Genomic DNA, 23013 nt, shown 5'->3' on the forward strand with positions numbered 1-23013 from the left:
TCCAGTTGTCCTTATCTCATCACTGGTGAGGGCTATGCACAGAGATTTCAACTGCTGGAGTTCAAAGATAACTTTCTGTCATGATTTAGGAATGGTACTCTCCAACTGAGAGTTTAATCCTGCTAAAACCAGACCAACTCTTCCTTCCCTTTCAACTAGAAGCACAAAAGACAAAAAAACCCCACATTGATCTCATTTGGTCTATAATCATAGATAAATGTACAGGATAGACTATAGTATACAAAATGAAATTGGTTTGTAAATAATTCCGTGGATTTTGAAAGGCCTTCTTTCAGAATAAGTGTCATTTCCTTTTTATAAAAAATGAAGCATTGGGATTTTCTATAGGATGAATAAATTCCTAAATTTATAACATCATTATTTCTTCAGCCTCACAGACAACAGGCTTTCTAACCTCTGTTTAAATATTTATGTACATAGGACTTTCACAATTGTGTGTGTGTGTATATATGAAAGAATATGTACATACATGGAAAAAGGATTGCCAGATAAAAGGAGCTATCATTATATACTGGCAAAATTCATACTGTGCTTTGTGTTCATGTACATGTTTGAGGGCTGGATTTGCCAGTTTAGTAAGATAGCCTTTATCATGAAGCAGTTGAAGCAAATTCAACAATTAAGTATTATTTTAAAGAATTAAAATCCAGTCTTCCTAATATCTGTGATAGCCACAAATGAAAACCTTTCTTTATGATCAAGCACACATGTAACTAGAAATTGCAGTATACCTGCTTCTCCAAATTCCAGGTGCCTCTTTCTTCAGCTCTCTACTCCTTTTTCAAGATACTAGGTACTGGAAGAGTTTATTAAAATTGGGAGGGGACAGAGCTTTAAGTACACTGCAGGGAGACAGCAGGCTCCAAAGACTTAGATCATAAATGCATAGATGAAGGTGTGGACTTGATTTTTTAAATATCATTGCTAGCATAATGATAAGTTTTATTTTCTTGTGTTTCTAAGTCATACTCTGTGTTTATGGCAGTTTTACTGTTGAGACTGTACTAATAATTTTTAGTCTCAAAGAAATTTTAAAACCGGGCTGTTGTTTACAATCATGTGATTTAGTGTCAAATCCTTATGGAGAGAGAAATACAAAATTATCCTTCCTCTGTGCAATTAGTGTTACACAAAGCTGTTTTAGTAGTTGTTGGTAGCTCACACTGTTAGTACACTGGTATGGATTGAAAGATTTAAAAAATAATTTCTTAATTTGTTTTCTGTTTGCTAATCAGGACTGGATATCTCTTTGGTCTTTGCCGTATGATAGTGGTGAAGAGCAAGTTCTGTCACATCTAGGTCTGGCATGGCTGGTTCCTTTATGGGTAGATAGAGATCCTGAGGTTTGTTACTGTGATATTAACTTCATATCTTATTTTGACCTTTAAACATTAGAAAATTTTTGATTAATTAATGTATTTAATAGTAGAACTGCTGTTCCGAATTATTTAAAATGTTTCTAACTCTATCCTAAATAGCAGTAATAATACAGTAGGGAGAGTGTTTCCATATAAACATCATCTAAGAAATCCTTCCTTGTGTCTTGTGCTTTCATTAGTCACTCACTGTCATGATTCATTGGCAGTTTTTCTTGTCATTGCTGTAACTTAGCTGCAAAGCAGAAACATTTACATGATCTAAAAATTCAGAGCAAATGTATTTAATGGAATCTGTTAAATTATGAGTTTGTTAAATGGACTTATTTTCAAGTGGTAAAATATGAAGAATATTAAAGATTATCTTGCTTAGTTTTGAATACTTCAAAATAATTTTGTTTATTCACTTTGCGAATAAACACAAGTGAATTTAGTTATGATTGTGAGTAGAGAGCAAGAAAAATACAGGAAAAGAGGTTGTTACTTTTGAAATTATTCTCTTAAGCTCCAGATTCAGTTGATACAACTTAATAATAAAAAAAAGTATTGCTAATTACTGTAAGAAATACCACTTTCTGTTATGCTTGCATGTACTAGGTCAGATTTACAGCACTTGGAATAGGATCAGCTCTTACATCTCTTGAAATGGGATGTATTGCTTTAGCAGAAAGCTGCCAGAATATTTCAGGAGGCCTGTGGGGAACGGTGATAAACATCCTTCTGGATCAATCTGAATGTAGCATGGTTCGCAGGGAGGTATGTTTCTTGTGTCCTTCTGCTGTTGTAGATTGTCAATTTGTGGATTTTGATTATGGAGAAAAAAGATTTTTTATTTTTTATTGTATATATCATTATCTGATGCTGCACAGCATCTGCTGCTTTGTAAGTTAAACACTACGTGATTTAATATAAATGTTTAGCTGCTTATTTAGGAATTGCATAAAAAGGAGCAAACACAGATTACTTATTTCAAAAGAGAAATGACAAACAATAAAAGTGAACTCAAAAAAACTTCTAAAGCTTACTCAGTAAGATAAATAAGTTGCTAAAGCATAACTAATCAGCGTGATTTTAATGACTGCTTTGTAACATTTATGAATGCTTTGGTACAAACTCATCACCTGATCTGCAGGAAATATATGTTCATTGCAGACCTGAAATATCTAATTTATCTAAGCACTAAGGTTTACTGGTGAGAACTGAAGGTCTATACTATGGTAGAACTACACATAGCATTGTATATTGATGAGTTTAAGATCTGTACATTTTATTTGCATTTTTTTACAGTTCTAGTTGTAAAATTTTCCTTCTGTTCTAATCAATAAGAAATAAAAGCTCTGACACTTGGTGACTTGTGTTTTTCCCAGCTCTACTGCTTAACTAATTTTATTTTCCAAAGTAATATTTGAAATTATGTCTTAAAATGCCTTTGATAATGTGTCCTTCATTATTTTATTTTACTCCAAATTATTGTCTCTTAAGTCACATCATTGACAAAAGATTGACAAAATATAAAAAAGGAATCTCAATCCATGCACAGACATGTGAAGTGTGTGTAATATAAATTAGAAAAACAAACATGCTGTGTATTTATAAAAAGGAAAATATTTTCAACATGTCTCTGTCCTAATGGGTTCACCACATTGTCCCAATTATTTTTTAATAATTAAAAACCCCAATACATAAGGACAATGGAGTGACTAATTATAAACAATTATCTAGGTTTTTCTGTTCAGGAATTTTCCCCCTAGTAATTGTAATGCTTGTTCTGTACAATTGACTCTGCTGGAACAGTGATGAAAGTATTTTATAAATAAATTTTTTTCCTTGTGGTTTCCATCCCATCTTTTCCTTGTCTTTTTTTATACCAGCCTGCTCTTGGCCATGCTCTAATGACATCTCTTGTAAGTGAAGTTTGAGGACTTGGAAGTTATATCCTTCTAATTATTTTTTCCCAGCATGAACATGAGAATTCTGTGTATTTCAGCATATATCTGAAGCAGTGGAATAATATGTAGACAGTACTCTTCAATCTGATGTGGCTTTTTGAGCTGTGATGGCTAGATGGCAATATTGATGCTTTAATTTCTTTCAGGCTGCTTTTATTCTACAAAATCTGCTTGTGATTCCAATCCCTACAGAAGACAGGAAAGACTGTATTTGGCAAGTGAGTGACTATTAAATTTGATAACAAAAGTCGTGGTGTCATAGAGAGATGTCATTCGATATGAAAAGTTGTGTCAGAATGCCTGTATAATAGGAACTTAAAAAATTACATGTCTAAGGTTACATTTTGGAAAGAGAAATAAATGAATAGACAAACTTCTCTCAAACTTTCAGCAAGCTCAATAAAACAACCAAATTTAGATTACATATATGTTGCATTTCATGAATGTAGTATCTTTGGGTTGCTAGGAAACTTGCTTACTTATATGGTATATAATTAATGTTTTAGGATGGAAATTGATAATTTATTTTACTCACACTTGAAATGCAGGTAAAACATGATTTGAGGTGCATGAGGAAGAGGAAATTCTGTTAATGTGATGTTTATAAAATGTTTTGAAAGAAGCACGAAGCAGTTTGTCACTTAAGTCAATTTAAATGCTTCTTGAAGACAACCGCTTTCCCAAAGTGAAGGGAACTTTAGACCAGGTTGCTCAGGGCTGTTTCCAGTTGGATTTTGAGTTTCTCCAAGAGTGGAGACTCCACAGTCTCTCTGGCAACTTGTTCTCATGTTTGGTTACCCTCAGATAGAGAGTTTTTTTCCTTAGGTTTAAATAGAATTTCCTCTAGTTTTTGCTCGACGCCATTTCTTCTGTCACTGGATACCAGTGAGAGGAGTCTATCTCTCTTTACCTTCCCTTATCAGATATTTTTTAAATTGATAAGATGCCCTGGAGACTTTTACAGTTCTGTGCTTGAGTCAGTCATCTTATTTTACTCTCAGCAAGTCTGGTTCATTGTACATCAGGATATTTGGATCTTAGCTTGCAATTTTAAAATTTTTTTGTGATGTTCATTTCTGTTTTTAATGTCTGTCTTGCTCCTTTCAGTGTGTGAGATTACCTGTATGGGAACAGTGTATATTAGTTTTTGAAGAAATTTGCTGATGCAGCAAATATTATTTTTAATATGTTCCTTTCTGCAAAAGATCAAGTTAGTGCTGAAAAGCATTCCAGCTGTTTTACTAGGATAAGTTATCTATGATTCAGCTGCACCCAAAATTGATTATGCTATTTCTTGGAGTTGAATTATACAGAATGTCTCATCTTTTCTTTACATGTAATCATAAAAGAAGATGTGGAAGCAATTTTACAAATCTGGCCCTTGTTTCAGTCTTAGTACTTCTAATTTATCAATATAAATAGTAATTGCCTAAATTCATAATAGTAGGGGGTAACAAGAGGGCAGCCATTGTAGCTTGTCAATATAGACTCTATTAAAAGTTGCTTTTTAGCCTTTTATAAAAAAATTCAATTACTATGGTGAGGTGACAAAAATTGAATCCAGTTGCACAATTCTGGATGAATTCCAGTGCAATTAAGAGAAGCTTTGAGTCAATGTGATTCTTATTAAGAACCGCATTTAATGGAAATTGCTCATCACTTAAAAAGCGTTCATGCTGAAAGATGTTATCAAAAAACACTTCATGGTTACTGGTAAATTAAAACTGTTCAAAATAAAAACAACAATTAAAACTGTAACATACCACCAGGATAAAATTTTATATTTCAGAGTAACTTTTTTCCTTTGTACTGAATAATGTGACTTGTCTGTTTCCTTTAGTGCCAGGAAGAAAAGGAGAGCTATTAAATGGATCTTGGCGAATAGTAGGAATACAGTGCTATAGCCAAATTAGAACATTACTATTTTATTCCTTAGGCATATAGGACTGGAAAAAAAAGTAGAAATAGAGTTCGCAGGCCAGTATCTTCATGAGAATTTCTCTAATGTTACTTTTGTCTAGTTGATCTGCTTTATAATATTTCATTTTGCTATGTTACTTAAAAAATTTCCTACGCTGCTCTTTAGTCATGAGTCAAGCCAACCTGTGTGAAGCACTCTAAGAGTGCAGCAGACTGTGTTGTATAAAGATTGCTGAAGTGAGAGCACTTTGTCAATGTAATTGATGAGTAACTCTTTCAAGGCCCCCCCACTGTACAATAAAGTATCTGTCATGGCTTTTGAAAGTGGCAAAGACAATCCTGGGCAGTAAAATTTGGACTAAATTTCTCAGCATTTCCTAAGTTTGCACTTGTCATAGTCAATACAGTCTAAGTCTATTGCTGACAGTGTATTATTATTGTTTTATAATTCGTCATAAATAGTTTACTTGAAATGCTGCATTGTGCCTCAAACTGTTCAGCATATCTCATTCTCCACTAGCTGATGTAAAAGGCAAGTAGTGAAAATAGTTTTTGCATTACAGAAACCAAAGAGAAATGAGAGTAACAATCTAAAATTTTGGTGATAACTTATCTTGTAATACAAAACAGTATTACTGCTTCTATTGTATCTGGTTTTGGGTTTCATTTTTGTAATTGGGAAATAAACTTGTATCCAGTGTAAATGAAGGGTTTGAGGAAGAGTCACTTGAGGATAAATAGTGTTTTCAAATTACTTATTTTCAGTTGATCCAGCTCTGCTCTCTCCTCACTGCCAGAGAAAGTTTCTAACTAGCACTGAAAGTTTTTCTTTCCATAATTTTAACTAATATATTTTTGAACTATTGCAGGATGCGCTCTAAAACTACCTTCCTGAATGTAATTGATTTGAATTTTTGAGTTCTTCTGCCTTCTTTGCATTTCTAATTTTTATGGTCAGTCTAAACCAGACTATATGTAGCTTAATAAAACTTTTTGGGTTTTGTGTTAACATGGAAAACACTGAAGAAATATTTAACAAAGGTAGTCAACTTAAACTGTTATTTGAAATATGACTAGAATCCATTATCTTAAGGTATGAATCCACTGCTCTAGCAAATTTTCCCTGATGTCAGTATTTGAAAAGAAATAATTGAAAACCATACTTCAAGGAGAATTTTTTTGGTTATGTCTTGTTTTCTACAATAATCTTTTTTCACAGAAGATTGACATAGCTAGATGTAGCATAATGATGGTATACTTCAGGGCAGGAGGACTTTTTCAGGATATTTAGTCTTATCTAAGTGTTGTTTTTACCTAAGGAAAACTTTTTCATTGCTTAGTACCTGTAAGTAGAAATAAATGAGACATTAAAATTGTAAAGTCTACTGATACATTTACTGTCTCGAAGCCACTCATTTACAGCTTTTCATGAGTTCTGACCTAACTGTTAGCACACTTATCAGGACATAAATAGCTGTTTGATTTTGCTAAATCATGACAGCTTTTGTAAAATATAATGATTTAGCTCAACGTTAAAATCTTAATTTCATTTTTGGAATTTATTAGTTACAGCCTGTAAACCAGTGTACACACATATACACAGTATTAGCCCTAGTTAGGGTGGATTTTTCTGACAGTTCGTTCTATATAAAACATTTCTTTAAAGTAATGATGTCTGTGAATTTAATGTCTTCAGGGTCCTTGTGTGCATGATGAAGAATCTGGCCTCTCTCAGACAGGAATACCTGCTCTTAAAGCCCTTTTATATCACTGCCAGTTCTATGAACATGTGAATCAGATGGTGAAACACTGTTACCTGGGATGTTACATGTTCGATTTGAATTCTTATAAGGAAGACAAGCTCAGCATAGAAAAAGGTGGTATAACTGGTAAGTGATGTTGCTGTAATCTTCTGGTGTTTGAAACCTACTTAAATAGAGTGTTGTTTTGAGTAACTTACCTCCAATAATTCTATATTATTTATAGAATTCTATATTATTTATATATTTATATATCCCCTCTATATAAGAGGGGAACATAATGTATATAAACCCTGTACTTAAATATGTTGTGAAGTCAAAAGAGTGCTGTGAGGATTCAGGTAGATAAGTCTCTAATTTAGTTCAGAAAAAGTTCTGGGCTGTTATTTACATCTTCAGAAAGTTGAAAATGGAAAAGACGTAATTGGTTCTGCAGTAAATTTTCTCCCAAAATACTGGGGGTAAAATACTTTTAACAATTTTCCCTTTATGACATCCAGTCAACTTTCATACAAGGAAAATTTGGGAAAAATAAATAGATTAACTTTACTTAGATTCCTGTTTCTTCATGTGTTCAGCTTCAAAGTTACATGAGTAGGAATGGACTCTAATAATCTGCATTCTAAGACATTCAGATATGGAATTTAATTCCTAGACTGATGAAATGTAATACTCAGATTGGGGTATTATTTGTATATTTTTAACCTGTATTCCCTTGGAATATCTCAGCTCTAACTTTTATATTTACTAACAATTTATTGAACAATATTTCTAAGGCTCACTGTGATGCATTGTGGAGACACACTTCCTTGTCCAAATATATCTGATGATTGTAAGTTTAGAAAGCTAGGGGATTTTTCAGAGATCAATTAGTAAAAGCTGTCACAGGGCAGAAAATTAATGAGGGTTTTTTTTTTTCCTTTTCTTACCTATTTTTGTGGACCTTAATTTCCATATTTCCGTCTTTTAAGGCTGCTGATCTAAATAGTTCTTTTTAAGTGTGTGTCATGGGTAGAGAGGGAGTTTCAGACTAAGTTGTTTAGAGAAGCCCTGCCACTGAGTCCCAAGGTGCAGGAAGGACCCCTTTGCTCTTTAAATGTCTTCTTAGAGAGGAACCTGTCTGTGGCTGGATTCAAACCTAGACCCAGACTTTTTCAGTGGTGTAAATCTAAGGAATTGTAGAGATGTGTTTCAACCTTTTTCTGACTTTATGTTGTGAGATTAAGGGTTGCAAACCAGATTTATATAAAAATGAATGACTTACCATGATAAATGACTAGACAAAAAGATCATAATCAGAATTATTTGCTACACAGTATAGAAGGTAAAACTGCTAGTGTAGTATAATGTACTATATGAAAGGAATTATGTTAAAGCAACTACATTAAAGCTGACAAAAAAGAAACAATTGTTAAGTAGAGATTGGTGTTACTCACCCATGAGAGTTTAAAGTGATTGACTGTCAGTCATATGTCTCAGGCCAGCTGGGCCTTAGGATTTTTAGATAAGAAGTGGCAGACATGATAAAGTATTCTTCAGCTCTCTATCAGGATGTTTAACTTTTGAGGTTGATGAGTCAGGCTGGTTTAGTATAATTCTACACCAAAAGCAGCATGACGCCCCCTCTCAGTTCACCACTTACAGCTTTGCAAATTAAAGTATTGTTTGAGTTGTTTTGCACATTCCAGGCTGAGCATCCTGCTGGATTCTGCATTTGGTAAAGCTGTTCCAGAGGCATGAACAGAAATGTTACTTCCCCAGCTAAGTTACAACTTTATGACAGACCCAAGGAAAAGGAGCATTCTTAGTTAACTAACTGAGAGAAATACCTTGTCAGTACACAAAATTCCAGCCATAAAAATCCTCAATTTCTTCAGCGTCTGCTTTATTTTATCTATAAGTGTAATTTTTCAGTCCAACCCATTTTGCTGCTCCCATGGTTCTCTAAATTGTGCCTTTTGGTAGTTCTCTGAACTTCTGTAATGTCATATCTAATAGTAACTGAAAATGTAGAATGGTACAACTTTTCAGTGAGCAATTGAGATACATTTTATTCAGAGTTTGCAAAGCAAAGCCAGAAAATACAGTATTTCAGGAATAAGAAATGATATTTTTGTTTCTTTAGAAAGGGGAGAACAGGACCTCAAGCTTATTGGGTTTTTCCCTATGTAGTTTTCTCATATTTTTTAGGAATGTATAAAAGTCATCTTCAATGTAATGTTAAAAATAAGATTGTTAGTTCAGTTTAGTAATTACTAAAGATACATATAGGACATCTACTTTTGCAGGTTTGCACTCACAAACTGTGTAGTCTAACTTTATTCCTTGTTATTTTCTTTTGTAAATATATGACAGCTTCAAAAGCATTACTGACAGATTTGTGCTATAACATTTTTGGCACTTTTTATTCTGAAACAGATTGACATAGTAATTCTGCCTTTGTTGTATTATGAATATGGGTCCTCTTGAAACGAGTTCTCTTAAAATGCGAATTTGAAGTTTTTTGAAGAGAAGGATATCAGTTTATTATGTGTTATTTGAGACCCTAGTATAGTGCTTCAGTACTTTTGTACTCTTGTGTTTTAACTAAAATGAAACTAAAATGTTTAAAATGACTGAGTCTATGCAACTGCAGTTTGAGTGTAGTTTTTTCTAGACTACTTTATGTTTCACTGAAAATCTTTTATTTCTGTTTATTCAGGTAATTTTATTTGTAAGATTTCATAGATACAATGTGCAAAAACTTGTGTTCTGAGATCTTCAGAAGGACAGCTGTGCTTGGCAATTTTTTCACTGAAACAGTCCTTTAAAAAGCTTGTTACAGTAATTTTGATTCTTATTTTTTTGCCCTACAGATTTCGATGATTCTCTCAATCTTTGGAAGGCTCCACCTAGTCAGAGAAAATCTTCTCATTCTCACTCAACATCTGAAACTATGGTAACTTGCAGAGTAATTATTAATTTTAAATATAAAGTTGTTTGTGAACTGCTTTCAAGAAAATTAGCACTCTTAAAATTGTTAAAAAAAAACTCCGGCAAAACTCAAAACCTGAACTCAATCAGAAATTAGCTGTGAAATTAAGTTGAAATTTACTCCAATGTAGCTTTAATATGCTGCAAAGACCCTTTTGTGATTCTTAACCTGAGCAAAAATAAATAAGGCAGCTCGCCTTGACTAGCTAAATGCATAAGACTGTATTGAATTCTATAGCTTCCCACAACAAGACATATTCTCTAGAGATTACTGTGTAATTGGCTTTATTGACAAAATGCAGTTGTCTCCATTTCTGGTTGTCACTTCTGTTGCTTTTATCCAAATTGTCTGTTCAGAGTGAACCTGTGTTTACACAACACAGCTACAGAACTGGATCAATCAAAGCCACATAAATACATTGGGTATTCTGGGCCATAATATACCCTGGATTCTGAAAATGCTTTTGTAGAAGTTAAAAGTGGCACAAGTGCTTGCAGACATGGGAAACAGAAAGCAGGCGGCTGCTTAAAAATTTGTTTCTGACTATGGCAATGAAAAGCGGTACACATGTGCCATCTTTGATGGCAAATGCATGAGGCAAAATTGAAAGACATTCTTTCAGTTTCAGAGTAGATTTGTAATATTAGTTCAGGCTGTGGAGGAAGCTTTTATAACATTCATTAGTTACCTGATAAAAATCATGTATTTTTCAAAGACTGCAGGATAGATCCAAGAAAACTGACATGTTGCACTGAACGTGAAACTTTAGTTTCATATTTAAAATTAATTTCATTTATGAATGACCATCTGATCTATTACTGAATCCAGAATATCATTGTTTAGAAATTTCTTTTCTCTTAAACAGATGCCTGTGTGGATTTGACAAAGGCTGATAAATCACAAGATCCTATATTTTTACTTAACAAAAATTTCTCTGCCTAATTTTGCTGTGGAACATAGTAAAAATAAAAACTGAAAAACTAGTATTAAAATTTTGTCTCAAAAGTATTACACAAGTATAATTTCCATGTTCTTGTGATTCTCTATTATAAATTTATTCCTGTCTAGTACTGATAATGCTCTCTTCCATGTTTTTAATAATTGAGGAAAAAGTGCACTTTAGTTGTAAAGTTATTTCTCATTTTCAGAAATTTTATTAATTAATTTTATTTTCATTAATGAAGAACAACAACCCCCCAGCCCCTTAAGGTTATTTTATAAACAAATATTCAAATTTGGAGATCAAAACTAAAATAAATGAAAGTGCGTGTAAATCAGGAAGTATATGCAATCATGATTGCTCCTTAAAAACTATTTACATAAGAATCTCAGATTTTTTAAAAGCAGTTCTTCCTAGATCACTTTTTACTGAATAAATTGAGTGCCACTTACTTAGAGGAGTGAAAGTTGACCAAATTTCATCTGGTTTTGTTCACATTACTTGAAGACAAAGTTAAACTGTAGCAATTCTTATCAGGGTTTGGTGTCTAATCTACTTAAAATTGTGCTTGAGTTTTTGTGAAGAATTGGAAAAGTTCATAGCGTTAAATTTCTTAAGCTTCAGTAGTTAAAAAAAAGAAAAAAAAATTGGAATCTACTAGATCAAATTAATGTATCATATTTTTTATGTGTAAAGTGGCAACATAGTTTAACACAAAGACTTTAGCTCTACTATTCCATTCACCAGACACACAACTAATTATTAACAGTGGAAGGTACAGTGTAGTACTAAGCTACACTAATTTTTATCAGTCTTCCACATATTGTAGATTTCATACTTGGTAAGATTAGGGTCTTACAGCTTAAAGCACGTGAGTTTTATAGAAGTCTGTGTTTTGTTTTGTTTTTCTTCTTTCTCTGACATGTACAAAGATTCTTAGTCCCACTAAGACTTTGATTGTCATTTCTGGGAGTTCGTTTAATTTCCCTTTATCCTTCAGTCCTTCATGGGCATTTTTAGCAGCCATAAACTTCATTTAGTTTTTTTCATTTACTAAGTTTCTTACCTTTAAAAAATGCCAGTACTGACTTTGACATCTTGAAAATTTCCAAGCTGCAAGATGTAGAGGTCTGATGTTCCAATGCCACCATTAATTAGGAGAAAAAAGGTGGATGAGCGAAACTTGGATGGAGGCTGATTGTAAACTCTATTTCAGAGAGCAGTTAGCTAAGTGTGTATCTAGTGAAATTAGGAAATACTTCTGAAAGCCTGTCCTGAAATCTCAAGCATTTGTGATTTACTCTGGCATAACTTCAAACTTTTGGGTCACAGTTTGGCCCAGTTTCTGTTTCGATGTATGAATAAAGAAATATATTTATGAAGTCATTGCAAACAAAAGTTTGTAGAAGTTTATTGCTATATGCTGGATGTTGATGGTGCCGGGAAGATACTGCTATTTCAAGCCCACCAGATGGTGTGCTTTCCCCGTCACAGATGGAAAGGAATCTGCAGGTCTCACTGAAGGGACAAATGTGTTTTAAGTGTGTGGCACAGATTTGATGAAAACACCCACAAATACTTGAGAACAAGCAATCAAACCAAGTAGATTGTTTCTATTGAAAACTCTTCTCTCATATTTTAATAACATTAAAAATTTGATCTAGATATGTCCATATTGTTTCCTATTCCTAACATTCTATTAGATTTCATGTAACCAGTTCTTTATTTGAGCTGTCTGCTATCATGAGCTGATTTCACATAGAGCCATATGACCATAACTGAAAGTTGCAACTAAATTACTTTTTGGCTTTATATTTTTTCCTCCATCCCCAATTATTTTTCCAAGTTTGCAGAAATAAAATTGATAAAATTAAAAAGAGAGTCAGAAATTTCACAGAGACCATAAGCAAAATTTTGTTTGTTTTATAGAGTAAAGAATTGTTATGTAGGGATGAAAAAATCAATGGTTTGCTGTAATAGAAAAGACAGCAGAACTGGATTGTCTGTACTGTGTTAACTCATATGGACTGTATTTTGTGTCTTTAATATCCCAGTGGATTACAGATTTTGGTCAAATTTATCTTTATTTTTCTGTGAACTGGAATGTGGATACTGCAAAAGACTCATTCTGAGATGATTAATAATCTTGGTCTTTTATGGAATAAATAGTTTAAATGTTAACTCAGGTTATCATTAGAGAAGGTTATTAAGGATTAACTCAGGTTATCCTTACTCTTGTTTTAACCACCATGTTTTGTTTGTGTTTCATAGAGATGATAAGAGATCACCCATTTGCATGGAATTACCGACTTGCTTTACATTGCATAAATGTGCTAGGGCTCTTCTGTGTCCAGGAAATCTTAGCAAAATGAGCAGTTAGTTAAAAACTTGAGCTAAAAATGATGTGGGTTAAAGATCTACAGACATCTCTCAGACAGCTTGAAGTCATGGCCATTCTTTCCTATGAAATCTTCTTTGCTATTTTCTATAAAAATGTGTGCTTTATTTTCTGGAACTGTGGTTACCAGAGTGTTATACAGTTAAGTGATTTAAACCTTTGAAAAGGGACCTGAATAGAATTAATCACTGCAAGCCTATTAAAGCAATGCCAGAGGGATTTTTGTACTAGAGGTTAAGAAAAGACCTTTTATTCCTATCTAGTAGATAAATGGCAAAACCCTCACATTTCTCCTGTGTTTCCACTCTGACAATTTTTGTATTCTTTTGAATTAGTTCTAATCTGCACTTGTCATCTCCCTCTCCAGACACACAGAACCTTTTCCCCTTTTACATCCCCTTCCAAAGTTTCACTGTTCAGCAACACAATGCTTCATTGCTCCCAGGAGCAATATGGTAGCAGTAGTAAATATCCTTTACTAAATACTGTGTGCCAAACTTACAGTTCATCCTTATCAAAGGTGACTTAGAAAAGTGACAGTATCTTTTTTTTTTTTCCCTGGAAGGCAGAATAGTGTGGAAACCACTTCATTGTGTTACTGTATATTTTCTGTTATGACAGCAGAAAATTTTGGTGTTTAACCTATTTCCCACTGTGATGCAATTAACAATAAATGTTCCATCAGTGCAGGAATATGATATTTTTCTAACCAGCTAAAGCTTTTGCTGCCTTTTTTTTTTTAATGTAACTGAGAACTATTTATTTTTGTGCCCAAAGTATTTGGAGAGTCTTAGAAGATAGAGAAAGATCAGTTGTATGAGGTAGCTGATACTTTTTGCTAATATGTGAAAGGCTGTATAATTCATAATTATATCTTTAAGATGACTCTCAATATAGTTAATATAGTTACTTGTTTCAGAAAAAAACATATGGAATGATAGAAATTGCATTTTGGGTTTGTATTATTTAAGGAAAAGTGTTCTGGTTTTTCTCATCTATTAGAATGCTTGGAATTTAAATGCAGAATTTGCCATGTGTCATGATAGATTAGCTTAATATAAATAATGGATTTTGGTAATTATTTAAATTAGCAAGCATAGAACTTCAAGTAACTTTTTTTAAATTGGCAAATATGCTTTTTAGTTGTGCAATCAAAATAGGATTTGAATTTCAATCACTCAGTACAGCTTGGTACTGCATTTTGCTAATAAGAAAATAATTTAGCCAAGGATTTTCTTGGTGTTTATGTGATCCAAGCTCTCTGTGTTTTGGACATTATGTGCTCTATCTATGTGCTCTATATTTTGGACACTCTATGTGCTCACTCTATGAACTCTATGTGCTCCCTGTGTTTTGAACACACCCCCAGATCTTACTGTACCTTGTTTTATGTGTTACAATAATCCTCTGACTTTTCTTGAGGAATGACTGAGCAGATTTAAGAAGAAAGACTCGTGGTTGTAGGATGAACAATAGTGGGAGCCCAGGAAAATGTGGGAGAAAAGGAAGTGTACACCATGGAGGTTGCCAAGTTACAATAGCTAGGAGCAGAGTGATCTGTGATTTCCTTCCCTGCACCCTTTTTGTCTGTTAAATCACTTTTAACATTTCCTTGCGTAAAAATATATTCCAGCTGTTGGAAACCTTTGAGATATTTCAGTCTTCCTTAGAAAGTTCACTGTGAGGAAAATTCTAATAACACCCTTCAAATTCTGACTCTGTTGGGATTTCATTGGATTTTCCTACATTCTGTATTCTCTGCTTTATATAGTTATACTCTTGGAGAAAACTGTCTTGTGTGACTATTCCATCTAGAAGATAAAAACCAGAAGTGAAAGAGTGACTTGACATGATAGATACTTGTCCTGTGCTCTGAAACAAGTTACAGGTCTTCTTGTGTCACAAAAGCGCATAATTTAGGTGGATGCTGGGTCTTCTGAGCTCAGGCTTGTGGTTTTAAACATAGTAGCAAGAGCATTAGGAGCTTTTGAAAAACACACAAAATTCATAATGTAAGTAGTGCAAAATGGGTAGGAGGAGCATGGTGTTCTGTCAGTAAAGTTATCTACTGTCATTTAAGCATCTCATAGCTACACTATGAAATCAATACATTTAAGGATCACAGGATTAAGGTTAAGAGAAGTACCCAGAGTTCAAAAGACTCAGGGACATCAACTTTGACTGATGACAAATGCACTTGTGATATTTTTATCTGAGTGTGTCCTGGTACAAAGGGACAAGTGCTGATGTTCTCAGTAGAGCAAATAGTCCATGAAAAATTTGAGTTTAAATGCTTCAGTAATGTCTTTCTATCTTTATCCAAATGTAGGTAGAGTCAATTATACGGATGAAAAAGAAGGATGAAGAGAAGGAATTTCCAGTAACATGGGCATTGATCAGTTTTTGACTGAAATCTTTCAGACCGTTCATATTGCCCATCTTTTAACAGTTTCAATTATAGGGTTTTTTATCATATACATGCACACACATAGTGAATAAAATCTAATCAGGTTTATTTTGAACAGTAATATTTACATTGTATTTGACTTTGTTAGTTATGATGTGTTTTTTTCCCCCTTCCTAAGCAGAATATTAAAAAAAAAAGACTAGTCTGTAAAAGCTGCAATCACCTGGTTTCCTTTTTATGGCTTTCTAGATTCTGTCTGCATCACCATCACTGGGGAGTGTTACTGAGCTTCAGGCAGCAGTTCCAGGCTCAGCCAGTTTTATTCCAGAAGCTGTGATTGATCAGCTTACGGCACAAGGTAGGTCAGGCTTGAGTCTTGTACCTGATATAAATACAGTGTGTTCACCTGCCCATATTTCAGTGTTTGTCCATGCTGTGCATTGTACAGCTTGCATGTTGCTGGAGGAGTTGATGTTTCTAGTGGTTGTTTTAGAAGACAAATATTAAACACTTCCTTTAATATGAAATTTGACAGAAGCAAGTGAAAATGGTACCACTTCTAATGTAACTCAAGACATAGGTTCTCTTCCTGGCATCTAGTCATGCTTTCAACACATCAGTCATGGTAGAGCTGCCATATACATACATAGGAGTGTGTATGCACATACATGCACAAAGATTTGTAAGTAATTCTCTTTATATGTAGAAGCATAAAAACTAATATAATATAAAAATATATTTATAATCATGGTTGTAGAGAGAGCTGTGTACAAATCAAAATATTTTTCTTTTCAAGAAAGTACTGGTAATTTGTGTCTTTCCAAATTTCCTAGTTATCTTAATTTAATGCCTGGTAGAGGGAGCATTTTATTTGGGAACTATTTCCTGTATCTGATTTAATCTTTTTTTTTTTTTTTTTTTGCCATTCATTCCTGAATATACAGTTTAATTATAGAGAGGACTTGGATGTTTTATGAAAAATACAAATAAACTTGGTTTATGTAACGGGTGGGTTTTTTTTTAATTCAACACACTCTAGGTCAAAGTGATACAACCGTATCAGAATCTCCAAGTCAACATGATGCTCCCATGTCTGCTGGTCTGTCTAAACAGCGTGCTGTAGTCACATCTGCCCTTTTGTCAGCTGTTTGCAGCCTTCTGCACAATCTCCTGGTTGTCATGCCAAAAGATACTGGAATTGCCCTTCAACAAACACATTTGCTAACAGCTCTCAGCAGGTATGAGATCAATAACTGTTGAGCTACAAACAAGGTGTAGCAATAGACGCTTAAAAAATCTTCGAAGGAGATCTACCCATGTTTCTTACTAAAACTGTTAAACTTACTGGTCAGTTCTTGCTCCTGAAATGTTCAATTTTTTTTTTAATAAAAAAATACAATCAATTGAAGAAATGAATCAGAATTACTTCTTTTTTTTTGTTTTTTCGTAGAATAGGTAGTCATATTGGTGATTCCATTTGTGGTGTATGTCTTATTTAGGACTACTGTGTTCCTCTCATGATGTTTTAGGGTTTTGTCAGGTATTTGGAATTGCATATCATTTCAGCTCATTTTGTTTTTCTTCTTTGAGTTGTATCAAGTATTTTGAAGGTGAGCCAAAGATTTTCACGCTAAAAGAGAGCAAATAGAACGTGCCAAATTTGGATGATGGATCCTAGTATTTTGCTTCCTTTTAAAAGGAGGAATCACTTCAAAGAAGTCTTCAGATTTTATGCCATGTTTCCATTTCCATTGTAGCCAATTCTTTTGTCCATAAAAAATGTTTGGAACTCCTGAAGTGTAGCATGAAAAATTAGTTCATTTTTTGGTAAAAATTTTCAAGAACATTTGAAGTTCCTTTTCATAGTGCAATTAATAGAAAAAACGAAACACAGACAAACAAACATAAAACCCCAACAACCCTGGTGTGAGTACAGCTTATATTATTACAGAGCTGTTTATTCTTCTAGAGGAAAGAAAATAAAAAATCAAATAGAAAAAATTGATTTTTGCCAGTGCAGTAGCAGCTATTGGAATTTATATTAGTCTAGCTATTTTGAAACAATGTACTGCTGCTATAGTTGCCATTGCACTAGACTACTTTAAAATAGTGGGGTTTAGCAGTAAGAGCATCTTACTTTATTTCTACTTGGTTTATTTATATTATTCTCTTCTATGGAATGTTAAGTTAATAGACTGTTTAATTACTTAACCATATTTCTAACCAATATATTTTGTTTTAGTCTTGTTAGTGCTAATCTGGTTGAAAGATACATCTTGGAACTGAAAGCTCCATTGGGTCATCAATGTCATATGGAACATGTAAAAGCTCAGGTCAGGGAAGCATTTGTTACTGCCTAATTTTTTGAAGTTATGAATTCATTTATGTTAGCATAATTTATCTTCATTAACATAGTCCAGACAGACTGTTATAGGCCACATTCATGTGCATCTTTGTGCTTTTGACAAAGCTTAAGTGAAAATAAACTATTTTATTCAGCACAGAAGAATTAATTTCTGTGTTAGGACTGTAATTGGAATGACCAAACTGAAAATGAATTGTCTTTTAAAAGTATAAGTTAAATTTAGGCATTGAAGAAATTATGTAATAGATTTTTTTTGTATGTTACTGAAGTATGAACCAGATATAGTTACTGACACATTGGATATTTATCTGTAACACACCTGGCTGCATTGCCTTGTCTCTGATCCTGCAGACACTTACACAGTTCTCAGCTAATTTTGATGTATGCAAACCATATAGGGTTGCTGCTGATAGAACTACTTTTTTATCAAATTTAATTCTGTATATACAATGTATAGAATATGCTGTTTCATGACACAGCCATTTCGTAGCTTCTGCTGCTCTGCGTTCAGATTTGCTTAGAAGTAAATTACTCTTCTAATTAAAGAAATGTGTTTCTGCAGAAAATGTATGAGAATAAATAAATAAATGAATGACAGCTTCTGTTTCTAGGAAGACACATGTATTCTTCAGTATTAATAACCATTTTTGTGTTTTCCTTTGTGACCATCCAATGAGTATGCTGCTGTAAATGTAGCAAGAGTCATGACCTTCTCACAAGGAACTTTTGCTTTGCCACTAGAAAATTGATTGCACATATGTTTTTCCAGTCTAGGGATTCTGTTTCATCTTCTACAGTAAAAATGAAGAGAAACATTTTAAATTCATGTCCTATTATTTAAATGTTTTTTATTAAAACATTATGAATCAGTTAAATTAATGTGAGTAAACTTAAAATAATGTGGAAGGTATAAATATATAGCTTTATTTCATATCTTTTTTCAAATATTTTACAGGTCTTGTTACTACTTCAGTACTTGTCATCTGTGTCCAGGCTTCTAAAATCATGTTTATTGGTGGACTCTGATCTTGTAAGCCAGGATGAACTGCTGAAACCTCTCTTAGGGAATACCTTCAGGATTCTCACCATACGTCCCAAAGCTGGCTTAGGTAATGAAGTACTTTGTTTCCTTTATAACCAGACAGAGGCAGGTCTTCATTTAGGTACCACCCTGAGGCAAATGGACAGGTGTGCTCAGGCTCAGCTTTCCAGGTCTGTGCACATTTTTAAGTGGTTTGATTTTTTCCTGTGTTATCTTTGCAGATCCCGAGTTAACGTCTGTACTTCATGAGACGTGGGTAGACTCTTTCAGCCTTCTAGCTACATTGCTGTGGAAAAATGGCCAGATATCTTTTCCATCTGTGACAGTGGCCCTTGCAAATCACTGTACAGCAATAATTGGTAATGACTATTCCTGCATGTTTTTTTTTCCTAGCAACTAATAAACAAATAGAAAAGAGAGTCATTGCTCTTTAGATGCTATTAAGTAATTACTAATGAGATACCCACAATGAAAACCAATGTGTCCAGAGCTTGACTGACTTGCTTTGTTTTCTTCACATGTATGGATGAATGATTTTAGTTGTAAACCTTAACCAAATGTGGCATTTGTTAAATGATCCATTGCCACTTCTTTTTTTTCCCCCCTTCTTTCTTTTTAAATATCTTGCGTAAAAGGAAAGCAAAATTTTGCAGGAAGATGAGAGATCTAGAAGTCCAATATTATTATACAGGAGGGTTTTTTTTTTTATTTTAATTATTCTAACATTAGTTACTTGCATAGTTAGGCAAGATTCTGTGACATGCTTCAATACTGAGGTATGAACACAGTCCAGACAAGCTTGTGCATGTTAAGAGATCTGCTGAACCCAAATCCAATTGCAAATAAAGCAGCTAATGCATACTGTTGGTTTTATGATGTATGCTGTTGATAAAATAAGGAGAGTTCAAAAAATTACTGGACAAATAAGGGATTTGAGTGAAATGGAGAGTGCTTTTTTTGTTTTATAGTCAAATGAATGCAGAGCAATTAATTCATTCAACCATTATAAAACTCAACCTTTTCTTTCTTAGATTATTTTGAAGACTTACAAGATGCATAGAATTAGTAGAATTCCTTGTACAGTGCACAGTATAACTGCTTCTGGGCTCATGTGCTTTCTTTGATAAGTCTGTGTTCTAAAGTATACTTGAGCTTTATGCATAATGAAATGTAAAAATTTTCATTTTTTTGTTTAACCTTTTAGATACCATTTCTCATTGTATTCATCTGTCTACCACATATCCTGCTTTATATGTGGCTAGTTTACAGTTCCTCTCTGTCCTTTTGAATGAGGAAGGAAGAAAACAGCTCCAGGATAAACAGAGTGTGTGTCAAAATCCAACTATTAGCTTTCTTCTGGATCACACTGAAGAATGCCAGGCGCCCGTAACTCAACTTACTGCTTTAATTATTCAGGTATTTAAAATTTGACAGTGTGATTGTAGGATATACTTTTGCATTTTTTATTCTTTTACATCCTTTATATTTAATCCTTCCCTTATTTACAGGTTGGTAGAAGTAAGGAAATTATATGTGAAATTTATATGTGTCTTATTTTCCCTCCAACTTAGTTCTTTTATCTATATTTTGTAATTTATGTGCAGATTGTCGCTGTAACAATCATAGTGATGTATGATTAGAAGCGTAGGCTTTTTTCTGAATGATGCACATTATATAAAATGTCACTTATGATTTCTGTTGTTCTGAAGTCATTGCCTTACAACTATTTTTAATAAGTATCTTATTACTATTTTACTATGTGAAGCGTATTTTTTGACATTTATTGGTCATATATTGTATGGTGTGAGCAAAAGAATGCTCTCTTGGTATTCATCTCCTCTCTTCCTGTGGATGCTGAATTCTTGGTGAATAACCATGGATGCTGAATTGTTGTTGAATAACCTTACTCCTACCAAGACTTGTCCTGGTATCTGTCACAAGCTTTGTGCTTCTTTCCTGCTCTGCTGCAGCACTGTGGCTCTGTTGTATTTATTGGGTCATGGTGCTCTGTCCACTGAGAACCTGCTGTCTTCCAGGGAGGAAAAATTTCCCTGTAGGGTCTTTCTTGGTCACTCTACAGGCCACCTAACCAGAATTCTCTATGTCTTTGGCAACTAACTTCAGATAATTTCAGGACACAGTGTTTTCCTGTGAGGACATGATTTTCAGGGACTCAAGCAAAACAGGGGCATTTTGTTCAAATCCCATAGTTTGCTAAAACTCCTTGGCTCTGGCACAAAAAGTATGGTTGCATAAGAGTATGTCTGATAAAGACATGTTGTAACATTCCTCTAATTTCATACAAGTGTACATAACTGCTTATCAGTCTGCGCCAGGGGACCATTCTTGTGCTGAGAGCAGAAAAAGTTGATACAATGAAGAATGAACTGCAGCCAGTCAATGAAAGGACATTAGACATAATTTGAGTATTGTAAGAGACATCAGCTTTTAACATGCTTTTTAACTGTTCAGAGATGTAGACAGACATTGCATTTTGTTCATAAAAGAGTTCAAAAGATAGCCTGTGCTCTCTGGGTCCTTACAAGGCTGCTATGATCTCCCCAAAAGGATAACAAAATTAGGAAAAAAACAGCTTCAGTTCCTTAGGTCAAAGTGCATGTATTTATTTACACCCCAAAACAGTGATTATTGAGAGGACAGTGGAATGAGCCCATGGGATGTAAAGTAACCTATTGAAACAACAAACACCTAAACAAAACTGCCATTAAAAATGCAAAAAAAAGATTGTGGACTTTCTTCAGGAAAAGCACTTTTAAAGAGAAGCAGTCAAGCAAATAATTGGCTAACATAGAAAGGGAAGGGAGACTTTTCAAACAAACAGTCATCTCCATTAATCATCTTAAATACATAAAATCTACAGAATACCTGATATATGCAGTGGCAAATGCTAATTTAATACCCAGTGTACAGGTGTGAATATTAGTAGATCAGGTCTCAGCTTGGAATTCATTATCACATACAAGAAATCTAGTAAAGTGCACATGCTGACTTTGAAAGGCTTTGGTTGCTTTGTGTATGCAAATGTTAATCTTTGTGTACGTGTTCTTAAGATTGAAATAAAATTAAGAAGGAAATCATAATCTATATATAATCTCTCAAATTTTGGCCCTCACATTTTTTTCCTAGATACGAACCTTACAGTATACTAGAAACACTGTGATCTCCCCTGCAACTAACTTAGAGTAGGTGAAGACTAACATAGCCAGATTTATGGGACATCTTAAATTTATTATGCAACATAATTTCAAAAAATAATTCAGTATCTACTCTCATTTTAATACTTTTATTATATTTTAAAACCATAGAATCTTTTGACACAAGGCATTATAAATTTCTAGAGTTATTTTTTCCATTCATCTGGTAGTTAATTATTAATTAATTCTTAATTACTTGTGCTATCTATGCTTGACATAAATTTTCTTTTTTTATTATGAACTGCAGTTCTTTATGGCAGTGTAAGAAAAAATGCATAAAGGAGCATGCTTCAAGAAAGAACAGAATTTTGCTAGTGTTCAAGATAAAATTTAGAAAATAGTAAGATGAAATTAAAACTTTTGAAAAAGATACAGATAGAAGACAACTCACCTTAATTATTGGACCAGTTCTAATCTGCTACATAATACTTACAGGAAAATACCCAAGAGGTTGATAGGGAAACATGTTTTGTATCAGTAAAGTATAAATGAATATTAAGAAAAAGTAAAAACATTTAGAAATTTATTAGGGCCAAAGCCTTTGAATGGATAAGTCACAAAACCTTCATCTTAGGCTATGCAAGATTGCTGGAATTCAACAATTTTTTCCCTCCTGGCTTGTGTCAATTAGTTTAAACTTTAAGCA

At 33.5% G+C, this 23013-nt stretch overlaps 1 protein-coding gene across 4 annotated transcripts in view; it reads left to right on the plus strand.

Annotated features, from left to right (window-relative positions):
- Positions 1-23013, plus strand: part of RTTN (rotatin) — a 79952-nt gene that overhangs the window by 39261 nt on the left and 17678 nt on the right. For all 4 annotated transcript variants that reach the window (XM_074547875.1, XM_074547887.1, XM_074547882.1 and 1 more), the window contains 11 exons: positions 1257-1364; positions 1995-2153; positions 3493-3564; positions 6963-7155; positions 9882-9964; positions 15995-16103; positions 16785-16983; positions 17988-18078; positions 19066-19219; positions 19374-19511; positions 20357-20568. In XM_074547875.1, the coding sequence (XP_074403976.1) occupies positions 1257-1364; positions 1995-2153; positions 3493-3564; positions 6963-7155; positions 9882-9964; positions 15995-16103; positions 16785-16983; positions 17988-18078; positions 19066-19219; positions 19374-19511; positions 20357-20568 (1518 nt within the window). The remainder of the gene's footprint in view (positions 1-1256; positions 1365-1994; positions 2154-3492; positions 3565-6962; positions 7156-9881; positions 9965-15994; positions 16104-16784; positions 16984-17987; positions 18079-19065; positions 19220-19373; positions 19512-20356; positions 20569-23013) is intronic.

This window comes from Zonotrichia albicollis, chromosome 1 (assembly GCF_047830755.1).
Source record: "Zonotrichia albicollis isolate bZonAlb1 chromosome 1, bZonAlb1.hap1, whole genome shotgun sequence".
NCBI classification, from domain to species: Eukaryota; Metazoa; Chordata; class Aves; order Passeriformes; family Passerellidae; genus Zonotrichia; species Zonotrichia albicollis.